This window comes from Centroberyx gerrardi, chromosome 9 (genome assembly GCF_048128805.1).
Source record: "Centroberyx gerrardi isolate f3 chromosome 9, fCenGer3.hap1.cur.20231027, whole genome shotgun sequence".
NCBI classification, from domain to species: Eukaryota; Metazoa; Chordata; class Actinopteri; order Beryciformes; family Berycidae; genus Centroberyx; species Centroberyx gerrardi.
Window position 1 is genome coordinate 13,521,488 of NC_136005.1, and position 17,938 is coordinate 13,539,425.

The 17,938-nt window shown below is 42.2% G+C and overlaps 1 protein-coding gene across 37 annotated transcripts in view; it reads right to left on the reverse strand.

Annotated features, from left to right (window-relative positions):
- Window positions 1-4,821: 4,821 nt before the first annotated feature.
- celf5a (cugbp, Elav-like family member 5a) overlaps window positions 4,822-17,938 on the reverse strand; it is a 175,555-nt gene continuing 162,438 nt past the window's right edge. For 8 of the 37 annotated variants that reach the window (XM_071908355.1, XM_071908354.1, XM_071908353.1 and 5 more), the window contains 5 exons: window positions 16,568-16,716; window positions 9,092-9,318; window positions 8,629-8,715; window positions 7,309-7,392; window positions 4,822-4,949 (listed from right to left, as the gene is read on the reverse strand). In XM_071908355.1, coding sequence (XP_071764456.1) covers window positions 4,822-4,949; window positions 7,309-7,392; window positions 8,629-8,715; window positions 9,092-9,318; window positions 16,568-16,716 — 675 coding nt within the window. Of the gene's footprint in view, window positions 4,950-7,248; window positions 7,393-8,628; window positions 8,716-9,091; window positions 9,329-16,550; window positions 16,717-17,938 lie in introns of all 37 variants that reach the window. The other 29 variants (XM_071908370.1, XM_071908369.1, XM_071908368.1 and 26 more) reach the window with 8 other exon arrangements.

Here is a 17,938-nt window from a genome sequence, read left to right on the forward strand (position 1 = left end):
GTCCTGTGCTGATTTTCCATAATATACAGATTTCATATTTATAATAAGCTACTATCCTTAGCATTCAAACCATAGTTAAAGAATCATATTGTTAATACGAGTAGTACCATAATCATAATCTTTAACCCCCCCAGCCCCCCTATTGAGCATGCTCAGAGATTGAAAGGGCACCATGGTAGGATGACAAATATGAAACATGGCAAAATGGAGGCAAGAATAAAAACAATGTAAAAGACAAACGTCAACTTGAGCACATGCAGCTGAGTAATAGTGCAATGGGAATCATTACTGCCATTTCCTGTTTGACCTCTCAGGGAATAAGAGTTAGAGCCATTTCACAAAGTGAATTTCCAATAAACTCAAATAATTCAAAAACTTGGAGAATAAAAACAACTCCCATTTGATCTCTTGGCAAGCTATTGAATTTCACTGTTCTTCACTTTCTCTCCACTTTCTGAATTTCAGATATATATATATATATATATATATATATATATATTATATATATATACATATACAACTGTAAACTCAATAGGGAGGAAACTGTCTCCATCTACAAACCTTCACTGTTTTAATTGTGTTCAATCAAGCTTTTTTTTTCCTTGGCAGAAGGAAATTAACTCAACATCTTTAAACTCATTAAATTTCAGCCACAGCTGGCATCTTTAATTTGCATTACCCAAGCTGTTGTGAAGGCCAAATTTAATTTGATTTTAATAATTTACAAAACCCTCCAGTAGAAATCCCATAAGAAAAGATTTTTGAGTGGGTTTATAAGGCCCTGTATGGCCCGGGGATAGAAGGTCATATATCACAGCTTCCTAAAGGTGCTAGGCCTTGACAAGTGAGAGGAAACTTACAGTAAGTCATCAGGAAAAACTGCTCTCTTTTGGCAAATATATTTGAAAATCTACCCTTTTCATTGAAAAACCTTATTGTATATCATTATAGTCTGAATCTATCCTCTTCTTTACAATGATAATGTTGCACAATAATACCAAATCATACATTTCATCCTACTAATGAATATTTGCTGAATATTTGTATATCGATAGGAAATCTTCTGATAGATTTACCCAACTATGTTTTCAAAGGAATGTATCACACATTTAGTCTCATGAGGAAATGAAATGGACAGGTATTCCTCACAGATGTGCTCGCATTATTTGGCAATTCTGTGTTGAGAAAAGGCATTTTTAAATACTGAACTGCCTGCAACAGCATGATATACAGTGAATGCTGGTAACATATATCTCTCAACTCATTCAAAGAAACACTTGTTCAGATGGTTTGTTGGCCACAGCCTTTCAAATGAAAGTGATACACCCATTGCTAATAACACTGTATAAGTTTATATGGATCCTGTGAGCCAGTAATCAGACAAATAAAAGGAATGGCTGAGCCACAGCTGTGCTGTAGCCATAGCTAAATTCAAAGAAGTGATATATTCAATGAAGTCAACGGGAACTGAAAGGGGGAACAACATTTGTTGTACCAGCACAGATTACAGTGGCATGGTAGCTGCATCTGTTTTTCTAATCCCCTTTCTGCAGACTCTACTTCTATGGATGGAGCCACAGAGATAGCACTGTAATTCCATGACCGAAGCACTGCTGTGTCTAAAGTTTAGAGCATTGATCACAGGGCAGAGGCCTCAGAGAGTCCTTAGGAGATGAGGGCAGGCTGCTTCACAGAGCAAATCGACTGAGTGAATGACATGCTGGATACATTTTTAAATTTCAACTAAGACTGAGCAGAAGATAATTGAATTCTTCTGAGGCTGAAATGGATACAAAAAAGGCAATTGAGTACACAGATAAAAAAAACAAAAAAAACAATAGCAAATGAATAAACAACAGATTTCATCTCGGATATATGTGTGTAAGACGTATCCCTATGCATCACTATAGATGACGCTAGTTTATTTGATAAATCACTTGTGATATGGCGTGATGTATCATGACCACATGTACAGGACCCATGTGTGATTGGTGCTAATAGTAAGCTGTCGTCCTGTTGAGGCAGCAGCAGCTGTAGTAGCTACACTTACAGTCAAGCCTGCTGCTGTCTAATTGATGGATCATTTTGCTCTTAATTTGACCTCCTAAGGCTGTTAATGCCAAGCTGTTCCTCATGGTGTACAAGCTTTTACTGTGCTATTATACCCCTTTGGAAGGAATACACCTGCTCTTCAGTGAAGAACTCGCACAGTCTACTCTACAGAATGCATGTTGTAGTCGCTGCAGATAAATGCAAAACAAGGGCACACATTCTCTTGCTTCCCAGTTTGATCTTGTCACAGCTATGCTATGCAGACTCTCCGGGCCTTTTCCCTCTTTACAATAATGAATTACATGCAAGTGTCTTCAAAGTATAGCTGGCATTTGGTGACAATCAGTCCCATAGGATGTGCTGCCTCTGTGTCAGATTTGGGGTCCTCCCTGAGGCTACGGCTGGGAGAAAGAGGGAGAAAAGACAGTACTGCATCTCCCTCCCATCCATCCACTGAGTGAAAAATGAACTCTGTCAGTCAGTCAATTCATTCAAAATGCCAATGTGTAATTGATTGTGCATCTCTTGCCCTGCGGTGCTGCTCCCCATCTGATCAATATTAGCATTATCCTAATTATGCTGTGGGTTAGCTCTCAGGCCCCCGTAAACTGATGGTCCCTATTAAGACAGAGATGTGCTGGCACTGGGAGGGGGGGAGGAGGAGGAGGAGGAGGGGAGTCCTCTCCCCTGCTGAGAGCAGCTGGAGAAGCTTGGCAGCAGGAGAGGGCAGGACCCGGCAGGCACTACTGCGACACTCGGATGGCAATTTTATAACTATTGTCAGGGTAATTTGTATATTTTATTAACCAGTTAAAGATGCTGCGCGTTTTTACTGCTGCGTATCCAGCTCAGCCGGGTGGCACTTTTACCACAGTGCTTTATGGTCAGATTATCTGTATTATCTATGCTTTAATGATGCTGCCTCCGCTTTCCTGACATGGGATGCCTTTCTCTTCAGTGGGAAAGATGGGAGTATGCAATGACAATCAATTATTGTGGAAATGCAATGTGCTGACAGGACCACTGCAAAGAACAGAAGACAGCATTACATGGCTCAATATACTGTATGTCTGTGACGTTTGGCTGGAGAGGTTGTTACTGTGTCACTTTTGGCACTAATTTATGGGGCTTCAAGTGCTGTGTTGTTATTCTTACAACACAGTAACATTGATAGATCACAACTCCGAGATGAAATGCTGTGATGCAGAATGCTATGGATGAAGTAATGACTGTCAAAAAAACAGATCTGAACATGCCCGAAACAATCTCTAACCCACATATTCTACGCCACTAAAATAGTATAGCTTTTAATTTTTTTTTTTTTTTTACCATTTTTTCTGTTTTGTTTTAATATTCTCAAACCCAGTAGCTATAAATGTAAAAGGAAAAGAAACCAAAACCCTTTTCCTCTTTTTTCAACCTGAAGCTAGTATTTCTTCTTAAGTTTAACTTGTAATATTATTAGTAGTAGTTTGTAGTATTAGTATCATTAATACTATATATTACTGTTCAGAACAATAAAAATGTTTGGTCCTTTGGTCCCTTAGGGGTGAAAGATTTGCAGTTCTACTGTTGCTAATGGAAACCTCAGTGACCTCCGAGAGTCATAGTTCTGCGCTTGCTGAGAGAGACGGTGAGAGAATAAGAGAAAGAGGGAAAGAGAAAGAAAGTCTGTCAGTGGACATATAGAATAGCTTCTTTTTTTCCACTGTTTTTCTTGATCTTCAAGTTTTAACCCTCATTTGTCCAGTATAGTAAAAGCCACAAGCGCCTCTTTCCTTATATATATGTGTATATAATATGTATATAGAAATCTATTTGTTGTTGCTGCTTTTTTGTTTGTTAGTTTGTTGCTTAATTAACAATTCAAGTCTCAACAAGAAAAGTTCTGTTGTTCAGTCTCATCACATCTTTTTCAGTTTTTTTACTTCTCTTGTCTTCCTTGCACTGTGCCATCTGTTACTGTTGGTAAAGTCCCCCGGTGTAGGGCCTCCTCTTCTTCTCTCGCATCTTCTTTTTCTGCCATAACCTATATCTTCATAAGTAAATGCTGATATGTCTTCAAAAATTCCTTATGTGTCGATTTTTTTAAAACATATTTTATTTGTTTTCAAAGAAAAAAAGTTTAACTCCTCCGAGATATCTTCACGCGTCCTCAAAACCTGAAAGAAAGAAAGAAGAAAAAGCAATTTCAGATCTCGCTGCTCATTTAACTGTCATTCAAAAGATCCATTTCTTTAAACTTTGGATAGTTCAATATGGCCCTATTATATCAGTGTAATGGTCTGGAGAGAGCTAACCCACATTGGCACACCAATCAATCTTTGTCAATCATGATGATGACAGATTTTCCCATAATTAGTAAGCCTGCTGTGCTGCATATGAAATCGACCCTTAGCCCCTACAGTTTCTACATACAGTATCTGCAGATACTAAAGCACTGGGCAATTTTTAAAGTATTCGGCTTTAGTTTAGCTGTTCGACTATGACTGTCTGGTGGATAGAGTAAAGTAAAAATATTAGCTCTTAGATTCAGGCCATCCTAGGAATAAGGGAGTACAGGCTTTGGCAAAGGAATCAACATGCCGGGGCAAATCAGCTGCCACTAGCATAGACTTTAAACCAGAGTCAAAGCTCCAGCTTCAACAGAAACAATGTTGAGCATCCTCCAGACTCTGAAATAGAGATAGTGCTTTGCCATGGTGCAGCTATTTTAAAATGGTGTGGGCTTACCTGTGCTGTTGCAGTGAATACTGAAGGTAGGCTGTGTCAGTAAGGGCGGCTGGCATCCTTCGGTCTCTTTAACTGGACTTTCAACCTCTTCATCCCAATCTGAAAGCCATTCATGGCTTGAATAGCTGCCTGTGCACTAGCAGGGTTGTCAAAGCTCACAAAGCCTGTGGAGGAAGATTACAAGTCCATCAGCCCCAGTGTGAATAGGACAAATTAAAAAGTGCTTAAACACATGAGAATTTAAGTAAATATTTGTAGCACTTCGTCGCTGCCGGATGAAACCCTCGTATCTCCAAAATGTCAACTGTTCAGGAACTAAGAAATATAACCTTTTAGCTTGATGGCCATGCATTTTTGAGTTTATCCAAATGGCTTGAAAGGGTTTTATCAGCCCAAGGGTCACAGAAATGATAGAGGAACATGTGATGCTTCATGTATGTAAATCATGTAAATCCACAGAATTGGAGTTATGAGGTTTTCATCCGACAGACACAATTTGTACCTAAAAACTACAATTTCAGTGTAGCTTGGTGAAAACCTGCTAAACCCTAGAAAACTCTAGAATGCAAAAGTGAATGAGCACGAGCAAAGTAGTCGGACCAAACAAAAGAGCAAACATAGTTCATCGTGAAGACACAAGTCTGACGCAGACACGACGGCAGGAGGCCCCACAGAGCATTTCCCCAAGATACGCCCCTCCTCAAACCCATGCTGAACATCCTGTTTCCATCATGTGTAAAAATAAAGCCTTGAGGATTCAGTGACCAGAAACTGCAGTGGAGTGTGGCTCCACTTGATGCGCTCCCCTGTGTCTGCGGTGTCATTAGGAACAGTCGATGACCCATGAAAAACAGCAGGAGCCTCCCCACGTCCCCGGCCACCTGGGAGAGATGTCTGCCTGGCCCGCTTACCACTGGGCTAGCCCATTAGGGCAAAGGCCGGGGAGCGAGGAGGCATGGATGGAGGTATGAAGAGGGGATGGAGGGAGGGAGAGGAGGTGTCTGTCTGGCCTACCATCAGGTTAGGAAGGCTGGGGGAGGGGAGAGGAAGGAGAGACGGAGAGGAGATGCAGGCTTAGAACTCTTAAGCCCTCAACTCAGTCTTGTCAAACATAACAAGTGTGCTTTCTCTCTCTCTCTCTCTCTCTCTGTCTCTTGCACACCATCAGTCTAAGTTTATCCTTCCTTTCTCCTTTCTAGATTAATTACACCAGTGAGCATCCCCCTTCCCCAGACCTAACATTACGTTGTAAATGCATAGTGTATTAGTCAATACTGCAAATAGGTCTTCTTTCATGAATTTATTAGTTATTAAGTCCCCCTGGGGAGACGGGACTGGCGATCAATTTTGCCCAGGGTTGTGCGGTTCCCTGAAGTGAAAACAAATGCTGATCTATAATTGTCCTTTGCCTTGCTCCCCCCCCCCCACACACACACACGGTCCCTCCCTGACTCCTCAAAGTTTTCATACGCCCAGAGGCTTGTAGGTGTGTGTAGGCTGACAGAGCAAAATGGGACAGGAGTCACGGAGGTGTGTGAATCAGCCTCTGCAGTGTGGATATTGACAGATATCGGGGTTACTGAGCGGTGATGTGGATGCTGATACAGCACCTCAAGGTTTTCAGGTCACTCAGCTGCCTAACAGGAACAGGGACGTGGAGTTTGACTGACTGCATCACAGCTACAATGCATTCACGACATCCTCATCACTTTTTTCCCACGGTGCTGTCGCCAAAGCACAATGGACATCAAGAGGCAAATTGTGGTCGGTCAGTCAGGGGCGAGACATTTAAAGCTGTGCGAAAGTTCATCAGAGTGTACAGCACAAATCATGTCTATTGTTTGGTGAGCCATATGCAACAAATAAAAGGAATGTTAAGTTCTATCATTGTGAAAATGTAACTTTCACTAAGAAGCTTCATGCATTAGCTGTGAATTTTTACACAACTCCCACAAATGTCTTTGCATATTTTGAAAGAGCTATAAGTCTTCGCCACATCTTGTCTGTGGCTATGGTTACACTTGCATTTTAATGCAGTTTTTGAGATCTGACCACAAAGATTGGATTGTACAAGATCACATTACTATGTGCCCAACTCCTGAAAATACCCATTATGCATCTTCCTTGGATGTATTTATTTAAATATGTAGCCCCATTATTTTTTTTCTCCCCTATTTGTCTCTACCTCTTTACATCGCGAAATGTAGGTTGTGGCGGGACTACATCCAGAATTTTAACATAATAAAAGCCTGTGCATCCAGACCCATCACTTAATGCATCTTTATGTGACCGGATGAAAAAATCAAATTAAAACGACAAGCAGAACAATCGCCTGAGAAAAGACAAGCCCTTTAAAGCTCCATCCAAGAACATCTGTAAAAGGCACGCATTTTTTACACAGCGGTATAATTATGTGTCCTGGACTCAATAATGTTAGTGTGTGAGCGACAGGGACTAACTCACCGAAGCACTTGCTCTGGTTGGTAGCCCGGTCCATGAAGACCTTGGAGGAGATGACGGTGCCGAAGGGCAGAAACATCTGCATGAGTTCATTGTCTCCAAACTCCTGTGGCAGGTGGTAGATGAACAGGTTACAACCCTCTGGACCTAGAAATACAGAGTGAGAGAGGAAAAGAGAGAGGGAGAGAAGGAGAGAGACCGACAGAGAGAGAGAGAGATAGAGAGAGGGAGAAAGAGAAAGAGACTATTTATTGGTATTTTCAGCCATGCAATCTTTCATTTAGACTAATGTAATATGATTGGAAATGGATTGCCGGGATGTCTGTGACATTATCAGCAATATAACATCACTGTTTTTAACACACATACAAATTGAGAATTTTTCGACTTGATCTGTTGATACTGTATGGATGTTGAGAATCCCTTTGACGTTGCTATTTACACAGGTTCTCATTTAATCAACTCAGCGGATTAAGATGTGAATATGAATGAATTTGAATCTAGACAAAAGATTACAGTCTCCAATCAGCGACTAGTTGCAGCAGTGTAATCCATGTGCTGCAAAAGAGGTCAACCCTCGAAGTCAATCTATCACGTGTACATGATGCTCGAAACTGATGGGGCTTGATTACTTTATATTTGGCCTCTGATAATACCGTGACACTCTCAGGCTGTCACAATCATTTCTAAAATTGAAAATTTTAATCTACGCATTATAATGACACCAAAAAATGTTGTGCCAGATTCTGATGACATAATTCTTGACTGTATTAACCTACTGTAAATTACATAACTTGAATACAACCTGTGTGATTTACAGGCTTTAGACAATAACTGTTTCCTGCAACCATGAATTATTAATCTTAGGTCAAGTGTGAGTGTGTGCCATCATTGACTATGTCGATCTGTGCTGCATTGCCAGTACTCTCAGGGCTTGGGACAAACCTGATGATATAGGCCCTAAATATTACTTATGAAAAAACATACAGCTGCATATTTTATTATTGAGTATGGGCCTCTATAGGAGACCTTGAGGCTCTCATGTCTATTACCTAAGACGAGATGTATAATATTGTTGTATAACATTGCTCTCTCACCTCACCCTTTACATATCTATTACCTAAGATGAGATGTGTACTGGGATAAGTAATATTGTTCTCTCACCCTCACCTTCCTTATATATCTATTACACAGGATGAGATGTGTACAGAGTAAAAATAATACTGTTCTCTCACCCTCGCCTTCTTTATATATCTATTACACAGGATGAGATGTGTACAGTGTAAAAATAATGCTGTTCTCTCACCCTCGCCTTCTTTATATATCTATTACACAGGATGAGATGTGTACAGTGTAAAAGTAATATTGTTCTCTCACCCTCACCTTCTCTCTGCTGCTGCTGCTGGATGACCTGGGGTGGCTGGGGCAGTGTCTGGCCAATGGGAGTCAGCGTGGTGGCTGGGTAGATCGCTGCAGAGGGAGCGATAGAGAAAGAGAGAGAGAGAGAGAGAGAGAGAGAGAGAGAGAGAGAGAGGGAGAGGGAGAGAGATGTGGATCCCACAGAGAATGCAGGGGGAGAACGCATAATGTGTCAAGGATGCTTTGTAAGGTCGATCACACAAGCAGAACGTGGGTAATCAAAGGCACTCTGATGTTATGTTCTAAGGCGCTGCCCTACACTAGCTGAATACATGCAGCCACACACATACACAGGAATGATTAGTACTGTAAAAGCACTGACTAGCACAATAGGTTCCTACAGTAAAATTCTTAGTCATTGCTAGTCACTTCACAATTACGGCAGAAGCTAAAATCTGTCTACCGCACAGCGTTGTAAACAAAACACCCATGGGTCCGTTCTCCTCACCTGTGTATTGCTGTACCCCAGTGAAGGCTTGCTGCAGGGTGTCAGCAGCAGTGGGGCTCTGGGTGGAGTAGGGCGGCAGGCCGTTGGTGTAGACAGCCTCCACGGCGGGGTGTCCGTTGGGCTGATGAGGGATGCCGGTGAATCCGTTGACGATGGGCGTGACGATGCTGGGCACAGCGGAGGTGGTGATGTTGGCTGGTGGGGAGCTGAGGCCTGCTAGGAAAAGGTGCCACTGTTACTGGAATCACATGCATCGCTACACATAGCTGCACATACTGCTTTAGACGTACACATATACACATGCACACACACACACACACACACACACAGACAGAAAAACAATTATACCGTAGAAAGATATGTGTACACACAGAGGCACACATACATATTGTGTACACAGAGACAGAGTATACACTCGCACACACATGCACATAAGCAGACATATATGCACACACACACACACACACGCATGCACACACACACACACACACACACACACTCTCTCTCTCGCTCTCGTGACCACTAGCTACACTGCATATCCCCCCTAATGCAAGGACACGGGTGCGACGTGAGTCTGTCACATATCCGGCGTTTGTCGTGACACATCCTGCAGGAGAGCTGGGGAGTCAACCTGTGAAAAATGAGCCTGTCGGTAGTGTTTGTGCGATACCCTGCTGGCTCCTACTGCTCAGGATGATGAAACCACTATGCAACTTCAGGGGGAAAAAAAGATCCTGACTAGATAGAAGGAGATTACAGAGGGAGATTTGCTTGAATGAGCAGGTAGCAAAAACACAAGATGCCTCTTACTTTTTATACATCATAAAAAAGACAAAATAACGACAGTCGGCAGTTTGACAAATGGGAGGGTCATAACGTAACATGTATGGTGCACGCCTGCAAGGCAGCTGCAGGATGGCTCATGAGTGGAATTGGAATTGGCTGCTCCCTGTCCTCTCTCATTCAATGCATTTTAAAGGACCCTCTTTGGAAAGTGTTTCCAATCATGCTGGGAACGTGAAAGTACCCATTTTGAGCAGAATCTCACTGTGTGATGGTCTCTCTGAAAGGGCTGCTCCGTGGCAAAGCATCCGAGCTTGTTGAAGAACAGCTCCCCTGAGGACCACCTCTCAATCTGGAAACCCTGGCCCTGATTGGACAGAAAGCCCAGGTTGTCACGGAAACCCTCCAGCATGCCATATCCTCACAATCTGGTGCTTCAGTAAATCCCCCTATGAGAGGTGGTCTACGTAGGGTACACAATCACATGCGGTATACACATAATATGCGCTGAGATTTATGCTAATGCATTGGTAAATACGCCGTGCACCACATGCTGAAACCTCCCACCCGTCAGTAACATATATCCATCCACCCACTGAATCGCTGCTCCTCTACCCTGCTATCCTCTGCATTCTTCTATCCTATCCTCAACTTTCCAGTCCTCTTCTCCTCTTTTCTCCTCTCCTCTCCTCTTCCTCTCCTCTCCTAGCCTCAGCATTTAAGTCATGAGGAGGCTGACGCTCAGGCAGCCAACTGCGGTGACCAGGGGAATTGCCCAGGTCCGGTGAGAGCTGTTGTGTCTTTTGCACTGGTTTCCTTTTTTTTTTTTTTTTTTTTTCGCCTCCCTGCGATTGCTTGTTTCCTGCGGAGCCGTGATGAATTAGACTGCAGCTCCAGCCTATTCTCCTACCAGGACCCAGGAGACTGCCGCTCCTATTCTGAGGGCTAGAGACAGCTAGTCTGCCCGGGCCACACGCACTCTACTGTACCGCCAGATAATGCACCCTCTCCATCATCAGGCAAATTCATTTTCCAAGGCTTAGCAGTGCTGTGGGAGTGTGTGTGTATGTGTGTGTAGTAGCCGTAGTAATAGTAGGAGTAGCAGCGGTAGTAGTGGGTAGTAGGATGTTCTCTCTTTCCTCTCCTCTTTCCTTGTCTCTCGCTCTCAGTGAATGTGTTTGCGTGCGTGCGAATGCATATGTTCCAGGGTTCAGGGTTGGACACAACATCTATACGGTAAGTGTCAAAAGGAAAAGAGATGACAGAACTACAGTCAATTTAAGAGCTGCATTAAGTGGTACAAATACTATAGTTGGGTTATGTGTCAGAAAATGGGGCTTTTATATAGTACAGGACTATAGAAGCAGCAAGGATATGGCCAATAAAGCAATGATTACATGAGAAAGCCATTTACGTAGTCATCGTCTTTGTCCACAATGTTACAATGGTGTAATGTTTTTCCGAGGCCCAACATGAGCAGACCTTGAACACATCCTCCTCAATGGAGAGGGGGAAGTACATCCTACTATTCTGAGCTAGAAAATAACAAGACATTTTCATTTTATACCTCAGTGGACATATAGTCCTTACGCTGTAGAAAATAGTATTCATAGCTTGTTTACAGTGCACACACAAGCATGCCAATATACATGTAGCTGCCAGTGTACTGTGTGAATTGGCCCATAATAATGACATGTTGTACCCCACTCTGCTATGGGTGAATAGGAAGCTATGGGTCAGCAGATTACATATTTTATACTGCTAGTTCTTATCTATCAATTCTCTACTGTTATTATTGCATGAAGCAAGTTCCCACTGCTAAACAATATGTATATACTGCATGTATCTCACTAGTTTTTATGTTATGGAGGCATGATAAAATTCGTATTCTTGCAGGCTGCCCTTACAGAGGAAAACTGTTGATTTACTCTCTGCAATGATTGCTCTATGAAAGAAGCCTCCATATGCAACAGAAGTATTTATTATGCTAATTATACATTCAAATCAACAAGGAGTGTTAGACCCATATTGGAGAGTGCAGTCATTACCAGCACAAGGACTGTCTTTCGCTGGAGCAAGAAATAAGCACTCAAAACAGATGCTTTCATCTAACTGATTTAAAATGTGATGCATTTAGACTCAAAGGGAAAATGCCTGTCAGAATATACTGGTCCTTAAAATGTGAATAATGAATCTGAATATGAGAAGGGCAGCTTTTTAAAAGGCCAGTTGAAATACGAAGAAGAAGATGTGATTTTAAGTATTGTACTGGATTGCTAATTAATGATTCTTATGCAAATGTCCCATAGAACCCAAAATTACATAAGCCTATCTTCTTGCATATATATTTCTTTTGACATCCTGGTGGTTTGCTACAGGATCACTTCTATAGAGACTTGTCGGGTGGTCTTATCTAACTCCTAGCTAACATGAGAAACAATTGCTGAAGATGGGGAGGCAGCCATCTAGCCAGTCAGTATTCGTACTCAGGTGTTTTATGCCCAAGGGTCCGAGTCACTAGGTGATTATCTAAGCCAAGATTTCTATGTTGATACTTGTGTCCTTGTGGAAAACGTTCATCCAAAAGTTATCTTGGGCAGAATGAACTCCTCAAGAACGCAAGAACAGAAAATGCTTCTTTGCAGTTTGAGACGCGCTGTGTACTTGAGGTCACAGCATCAATTAAGACACACAGGTGTTCATTTCCCCAGCTGTTTCGACTGGCTCCGTACTATTAGACTATAGCGCTGTTTTTTTTGGGGGGGGGGGTTTGTGCCAGCTAGCTTGGACGTGATGCATCGATCTAGCAGTGAATCTTGAGGCTTTCCATTTGTTCTCAGTCACCATCCAATGCATCTAATATTTTGTAGTTGGCAAGTAAACGTCAGGGGACTTATTCTATCCGTCCTCTGTCCTCCGGCTTCCTGTTGTTTTGGAATTGTATTTGGAATTGTACGACCATTAGCTATTATGTGAAATGCATCATAGACGATCCAAAACTTTATATTTGTCATTTTTTTTATGCTGTTATTTGTTTTGTTTCCATTTTTATTTGTTTGTATTTCACTTTTTGTGGGCGGCAGGAGGAGCAGCTTCAGCAATTGTAACAGCTAAAGGGGATCCTAATAAACTTAACTAAAACTGGACAGGAACACATATTGGGAAAGACCTACTATGTCAAACAGTGTATTAGGTTCAGCTGTGGCATTGGTCACCATGGAATTGTCCTGCATCAATGACACAACCACAAGAGAATCCAATGGAAATGGCATGGCATATCGAGCCTGTGTGCAAAGCTGTTGTGTGTGTGTGTGTGTGTGTGTGTGTGTGCGTAGTCTCTGGCTATGTATTTTTTTTTGTAATATGTATGTGTGTATGTATTCAGTCAATGTAGGGCAGGGCCTTGTAACAGAACATCAGAGTGACTTTGATTACACACTTCTTGCTCTTGCAACCTAACAAAGCATCCTTGACACATCCTCACTCACATATCTCTCCCTCCCCCTCCTTCTCTCTCGCCCTCTTTCTCTTTCTCTCTCTCTCCCTTGTTTTGTTTAATTTTTATTTCTTTTGCAGCGCTCAGGGAACCGCACCTGCTGAACATTATTTTCAAAAAGCATCATCATGCATCATTGTAAGGATACATGCTCTAATCAGCTGAACCATCTGGCAAACGGCTTATGCACCATCAAGCTTAAATGCTTTGCATCTGTTGATCAAATGGATGTTTCATTGTTTTCGGAGTAACACCCTTAACCTCTGAGCCTCTTTTTACTTTGGTTCGCTGTCACAAACAAGCTTCTTTATGCTGCAGAGGTTATACTGATCATTTAAATAAAAGGTTAATGCCACACATTTACCTCAACATCAGGCAGGGCTTTTAATCTTTTAAACTGCTATTGGCACTTTATGTAAATGCACAGCAGTATGTGCAATTTAGAAAGGTGGTAGTCTGCCTCCCTCAATGGGCAATTGCATTCATTTTGGAAGGAAAGGGGACATTAACCTTTCTACCTTTTATGTCTATGTATATCTGACACTGCTGCCAAATTTCAGAATTGAAAGATTTTGCAACAATGCAGTGTTTTGAGCTCTAATTTTGTTGATGAAACAACGTAATGCATAAATGAAACCTCTGTCGCAGCAGAGAAGCTCTCTCCTGCCAGAATACAAAAACAGATTCTGATATTACAATGAATTATTCCACTGACTCATGGCAGGCATCCTACAGTCTGACTAGCTTTAGAGTCTCTCGGCCTACTTATACAGACAGCCTAGCCAGTAATGTTATGTATTCCTTCAATGAACTCTAAATAAGTCATAGCCACAAGTGTGAAAAGAAGAGAGAAAATAGCTGTATATCCTATAGTAGCTACAGACTACAACTCCTGCAGCTGCTGGCAGCCACAGTCAAATAAATGAATGAAGGAAAGGGGAAATAAAAACATTTCATATTTATGATAGTCCTTGGAAATTCACGAAAGCTCTGCTTTCTCTCAAGGATTAATAATGTATCGCATTCAATAATAAAAGGTAATCAGTCGGCTGTATCTTACACAGAGGCATGTCCAAAGGCAGATAGATGGCAACACTTCACATACACAAACATTCAGACACAAAGATTCTCTTCCTTTCTCTTTCTGTCTCACTCTGTTTCTCTTACACACAAACACATTTTTCAATACACTGGCCAATTTATTAGTCCGTAGTGTTGCAGACTGATATGCAATTGATTCCAATTCCCCCATACAAAAACAGTTTTGTTTATGAATACAATGGATCGGTCCTCCTAACAGCATGGCATCACAATGCTTAGCTTTCTACAGAATGTCTGACAATATTCAACACTATTACTTTTAGACCACAGCACTGATTGTGGAATTCAGGCCGCTACAGTTCGGAAGAGATATTTCTCTATGCACAAACAACCTTGAGGACAGAAAACACACACACACTCACAGACACGCATGCACACACTCACCCACAGATGGACCGAGTTCCTTGCAATACAGTTGCATTGTCTTTCATCAGCACTATTGTGTTGCAAAATACAGGTATGCGTGCTGAACACAAGGATCTACATTGCCATACTGTCACTCTTTTATCTCATCCAAAAGAAGAGGCTTCTCAGCAAGGCTCAGCTCTACTTTTAATCACTGTCTCTGATTGATTGTGCCCGCCCAAAAGTGCACGCTTTGCACTAAAAACATCACCGTAAATATTTGACAAATGGGTCTCCTCTCCAGATATATTGCCTGACGTGAAAATTAGTGCAGATGTATACAGCATGTGTGTGTATTGGCATGTTCCATCATCCCACTGTATGTGCATGAATTCATTAGGCCCTGTGCTTGAGGTGGAGACATGTCTGATAGGCTGCTTGATAGGAACTGTAGTCCTGTAGTATTGATTTCCAGCCCTGGGAACACTGGTAAATCCCCCATCATGCATTTATCCTGCTTCGTTCCAGCAACAGACTCAACTGATTCAACTGATCCTTATATGTCTTGAATGGAGTAATGTACAACCAAATAGGCATTGTCACACAAAATTTGTGCTTTTCAAAGTTCTGGATGTTTAGGCCTTTCCATGTGTTTGCAGATGAAGGATGAACAGAATTTCAATTCAACATAATATTTCTCCACAGTGCAGAGAGAATTTGTGAGAATATAATGCAGGAGGCTTGCAGTAAGAAGTCAGATTCCTATGATGGCTGTGTATATCTGTAAAGGATATCTACTGTAAAATAGGCCTTATTGCATTGATGGCGGTTCTCTCTCACGCTCATTGGTTTAAAGTTACCAAAGTCATCACCTCAAGAACTCAATACTGCAATGTTGACAAAGTAGGTGAGCAGAACACAACAAAGACTCAGATACTGTATTATTTATTTCAGCTCGTGCTTTTGTTGAGTGGAGAATCTTGAAGTTTCCTCCGTCTCAAGGAAAATGAAGTACTGCTGAATAAGCAAATGTTATGCAGTGGGTAGGTATCTCAAAGTCCTTCCCTTTCCTCTGTAATGTATCTGCATAGTATGATGGAGGTGTTTGTTATGGAAAACAAAACCAATTGCATGCAGATCATGTGCAAGTGCTTCAAAGCACAAGGTCAAAATACCACAGGGAAATTAGCGCCATATCTGTAAACTTATTTATTGATATTCCCTATTCTCCTTTACCATCCCCAAATATTTTCTGCATTCACAAACAACATAAACATGCAAATCCCATTGAATGTATTTTTTCCTCTTCTTCTTTCTTTCTCTCCAGTGGAATAATTTTGGATTATCAGTAGGCAGGCACTCTTTCTATTGGCCTTGCTGCAGCTTCTTTCTCACCCTCCGCAAACACATACATACACGCACGCACACACACGCACGCACACACACACACACAGACGCATGCATGCACACACACACACACACACACACAGACACACCCTCACACAAATATTCATACAGACATTATCCAAAACACAAGATGACCTCCTTCGACAGCCTCACACACAAGAACAAACACACAAACACACACACAGACACACACATAACTAGCAGTAAGACATTAACACAAACACAAAGAGACCCTGCCCCCAGCCGCCACCACCAAACACACACACACACACACACACAGGAAAGGGAATGAAACCGAGTGCTCACCCAGGGCTTGATGAAACTCACCCGACACCGGGGTCATGGGGGTGGGTGGGAGGCCGTTGATGTTGAGCGCCCCCATCTGGTGGATCTGTGTGGTGGGGAAGGCCACGCTAGGCGTGAGGTAACCCCCGTGGCTTGCTGCCATGATGGCTGCCTGCTGCTGCATGAGCTAAAGAAGAGGGACACGGAGAGATGGGTGGAGGGAGGGAGAGAGGGGTGGATGGAGCGTGAGGTAGCAGGAGGGAGAAGAGTGGAGGGAGGGGAGGAAAAAAACAAGAGAGGTGAGGGGAGGACAGATGGTAATGAAAAATATAGTAAGTTGGGAAGGAGTCAGACAAAGACGAGAGAGGGGAGCAAGAGACGAGAGAGGAACATAGCAAGGGTAGAACAGAGGGAGGGATATATGTTGAGGTTGATGGATGGATAGTGCATGGAAAGTACAGAGAAAGTAGAGCGGAATAAAAGAAAGGGAAGAAAAAAGAAGCCTGTCAACCTATGTTTAGTGAATCTGCCTATCCTCCCAGCAGGGAGCCTGTCACCAGCTGCAGAGACGTTTTAATAGCTGTCTGTTGGGCTCATACAAATCAAGGCATTGACATGTGCACATTATCTCAGTGTTCAGGGAACAGGAAAAGTTTGCAGAAGAGTCACAATGGTTTTTCCTTACAACTGTCAAACTTCACCATGCCCTGTTTGGCTGTATACTAATGCCACAGATGTCTCGCACTTTCTCTGCTTTTCTCTGGCCTCATCTCTAATTTTTCTGGTGAATTGGTAATGATTGCCGCTAGTAGTCTGACACTCATCCAGAGTTTACAATTTGCTTTGTTTTATTATTCAGTCTGAAATCACTATCTCTAGGCTAGTTCTGAGCGTTGCCAAAAAACAAGGCATTTCACAAAGTGAATTCAGTTGGGGTTGGATCTTGCCTGAGTGACCACAAAATCTTTGCCACTGCAATAAGTCTTGTTTTACAAATATGGGCTTACCAAACCCATCGTGTTTAAAAAAGATGCTGCTTGGTAAGTACTGTAGAATTCCACTCTGGCTGTCCCATGAGAAGTCAGTGAAGTCAGACCCTGGGTCATTAAAGAACATTTTTAAAGCAGGCATAGCTATCAATTCAGTTACTCACTCCAGACCATGTCAAAAGTATGTTATGAGTCAGCAAATTGCAATGGTAGTCAATTTACACTCACTGGACACTCTCACAAAGAGATAAGCTCAATAGCCTTTCAGTCACTCTCCATTTCTACTTAGCATGAAGTGAAAAGTGAGAGCTGAAACTATTTTCCATCAAATACAGCCCACAGAGATGGAGGTTATTCACACACACATGCATGCACACACACACACACACACACACACACACACACACACACGCATGCATG